At 43.1% G+C, this 2031-nt stretch overlaps 1 protein-coding gene across 1 annotated transcript; it reads right to left on the bottom strand.

Moving 5' to 3' along the window:
* Positions 1–425: 425 nt before the first annotated feature.
* On the bottom strand, positions 426–1193 carry LOC141718108 (cytosolic sulfotransferase 13-like). Its single transcript, XM_074520478.1, has one exon. The coding sequence runs from the start codon at positions 1191–1193 to the stop codon at positions 426–428; it is 768 nt and encodes a 255-aa protein (XP_074376579.1).
* Between the last annotated feature and the right edge of the window lie 838 nt (positions 1194–2031).

Raw genomic sequence — 2031 nt, 5'->3', positions numbered from 1 at the left:
AGTGCTGATATAGTGCTTCATTGTGATTAGTGTATATATGTTGCTTCACTGTTTCCATAAATAAAAGTCTTTATAATCAAATGAAAATTACACAATAGTTACAAACAAGACGGCAGTAGTACTGGACAACTAAAAAGACGGCAGCGACTCGATCGATTTCAGAGAGATAAACCCGAACCACGAAACTTTTCCTCGGTAATCTGATCCAACCTTGAAATCATATCCGCGTTTAAATAATTTTTGGCATCTCCAACGATACCAGTACCGAAAAATTTATTATTATCTTGGGTGTTATTGACTGCTAATTTGCTCATATTGTCAAAACTACACAGATTTATGATTTGATCAACCAAACCTGACTTTTCTTCCTCTAGAGAGAAGGGTTTCCCAAGAAATTGGGCAAGCAGGCTCAGCTGAAGTTGAGGCTAATTTTTCATGTCTTCATACTTCATGAACAGAACCTTCTGGGGGTTTTCCAAACTCTCTTTCCAGTATCCTAAGATTTGATCCCAAACTGGTCCAGGTCCCAAATATCCCTTGCAGTACAAATCGAACGTGTGTTCGAAAGAAATGGGAGAACGTAGATATTTACCTTTGTTCAGAAAGTGAAATAATGAAACAAAGATGTCTTTTATGTCTCTGCACACGTAAACTACTTTGCAGTTTGATGAGGTAGCGTTGTCAGTTATGGATTTCGGTAGGCTAGCTAATGGAATGTGACTTGCAAAGATCCTAGTGCTGCTGCCTGAAGAGTTGCAAACTAAGTCATACTTAGAGGGGTCGAGCAATTCGATTAAAGGAACGAGATCACCGGGAGCTTTGTTAAGCAAAGGATGGTGAGTATCTTGTGGAGGGTGGGCTTCACGGTTCATTAATGCATAGAGGATAGAACTGAACCATGTGGTGCCTGATTTAGGGGCAGTAACAAGGAAGATATCATTTTCGCCAGCTTCATATTGTTTTTGACAATTTACTATGCCCTGCACAAACACACGAGGATACCAGAAGCCTTGGTATTGGTATAGTATGAGAGATTCTTGAACTCTCATGTTATAGCCAAAATTTGGTATTGGATCATCTCGGGTCAAATACGGGTCAATTGGAATTGAATTGGGGCAAGAAGATGAATAATTAGGTTTTGGTCTACATTGTATGAAGCGAAGACGCGCCCTGTATATGTAGGATGCGTCCATGATTGTGTAGGCTGTACTTTGGGTTGTCATGTAAAGAGATGAGCAGGAAGATATTGAAAGGAGGAGGACGCGCCCAAGACGCAGAACGCGCCCAAGGCGCAGGACGCGCCCTGATAAGTAAAAATAATGGGATGAGCTGTACAGGTAATAAGGTTGCCAAGCAAGGAGAATATGTGTATTTTACAAGGGGAGGACGCGTCCTGCCTCCTGGAGATGCACACTTTGGGATGTTGAGCTTGTTCTCATTCAAGACAAAGCAAATAAAGATACTTGAAAGATATAGCAATATGTGGAGTTCGTAGCATCAGGACGCGCCCAATCGTTCAGGACGACCTATGTGTGAAGAATGCATGATCAAGAGTAAGTTTAAAGCAAGACAAGCGTGGAAGGAGCAATGGAGGATTATTTTCACTAACATATTTGTTGCAGGTACTCTTTGAAGAATTCCCTCCTTGAGACGGTCAAGGAGGGGGATGTCCGTGAAAAGCTTGAAGACCTCCAGGGGTATGCCTGATGATTGAAGGCCTCCTCCTGTATTCAACGGGTGTCCTCGTTGGGGATGCGGGGTTAACTTTGGTGTGTGCTTTGGGAACTATGTTCTTGTATTCAATGGGTGTCCTCATTGGAGAACTTTGGAGTCATCCTACACTTTGCACCCAAGAGCTTGGGATCACCTGTCCTGCTATCTGGTGGGTTATCCTCATTCGGGGGACAGGGACGCGTCTGGCATTTGGGGTGAACTTTGGCTATACCTGCGTTCGTAATTCAAGGGAGATAGCTGTAGCGGAATGTTATCCTTGCGCAGGGAGATGCATTATCCGTGAAGTCCTGCGATTAC

This window comes from Apium graveolens, chromosome 1 (genome assembly GCF_009905375.1).
Source record: "Apium graveolens cultivar Ventura chromosome 1, ASM990537v1, whole genome shotgun sequence".
Taxonomy (NCBI): Eukaryota; Viridiplantae; Streptophyta; class Magnoliopsida; order Apiales; family Apiaceae; genus Apium; species Apium graveolens.
The sequence above is the reverse complement of the archived record's forward strand: the minus strand, read 5'-3'. Positions and strand labels throughout refer to the sequence as shown.

Coding starts and splice junctions, on each gene's coding strand:
- LOC141718108 (XM_074520478.1), bottom strand. CDS start 1,193: ATGGACGCATCCTACATATACAGGGCGCGTCTTCGCTTCATACAATGT.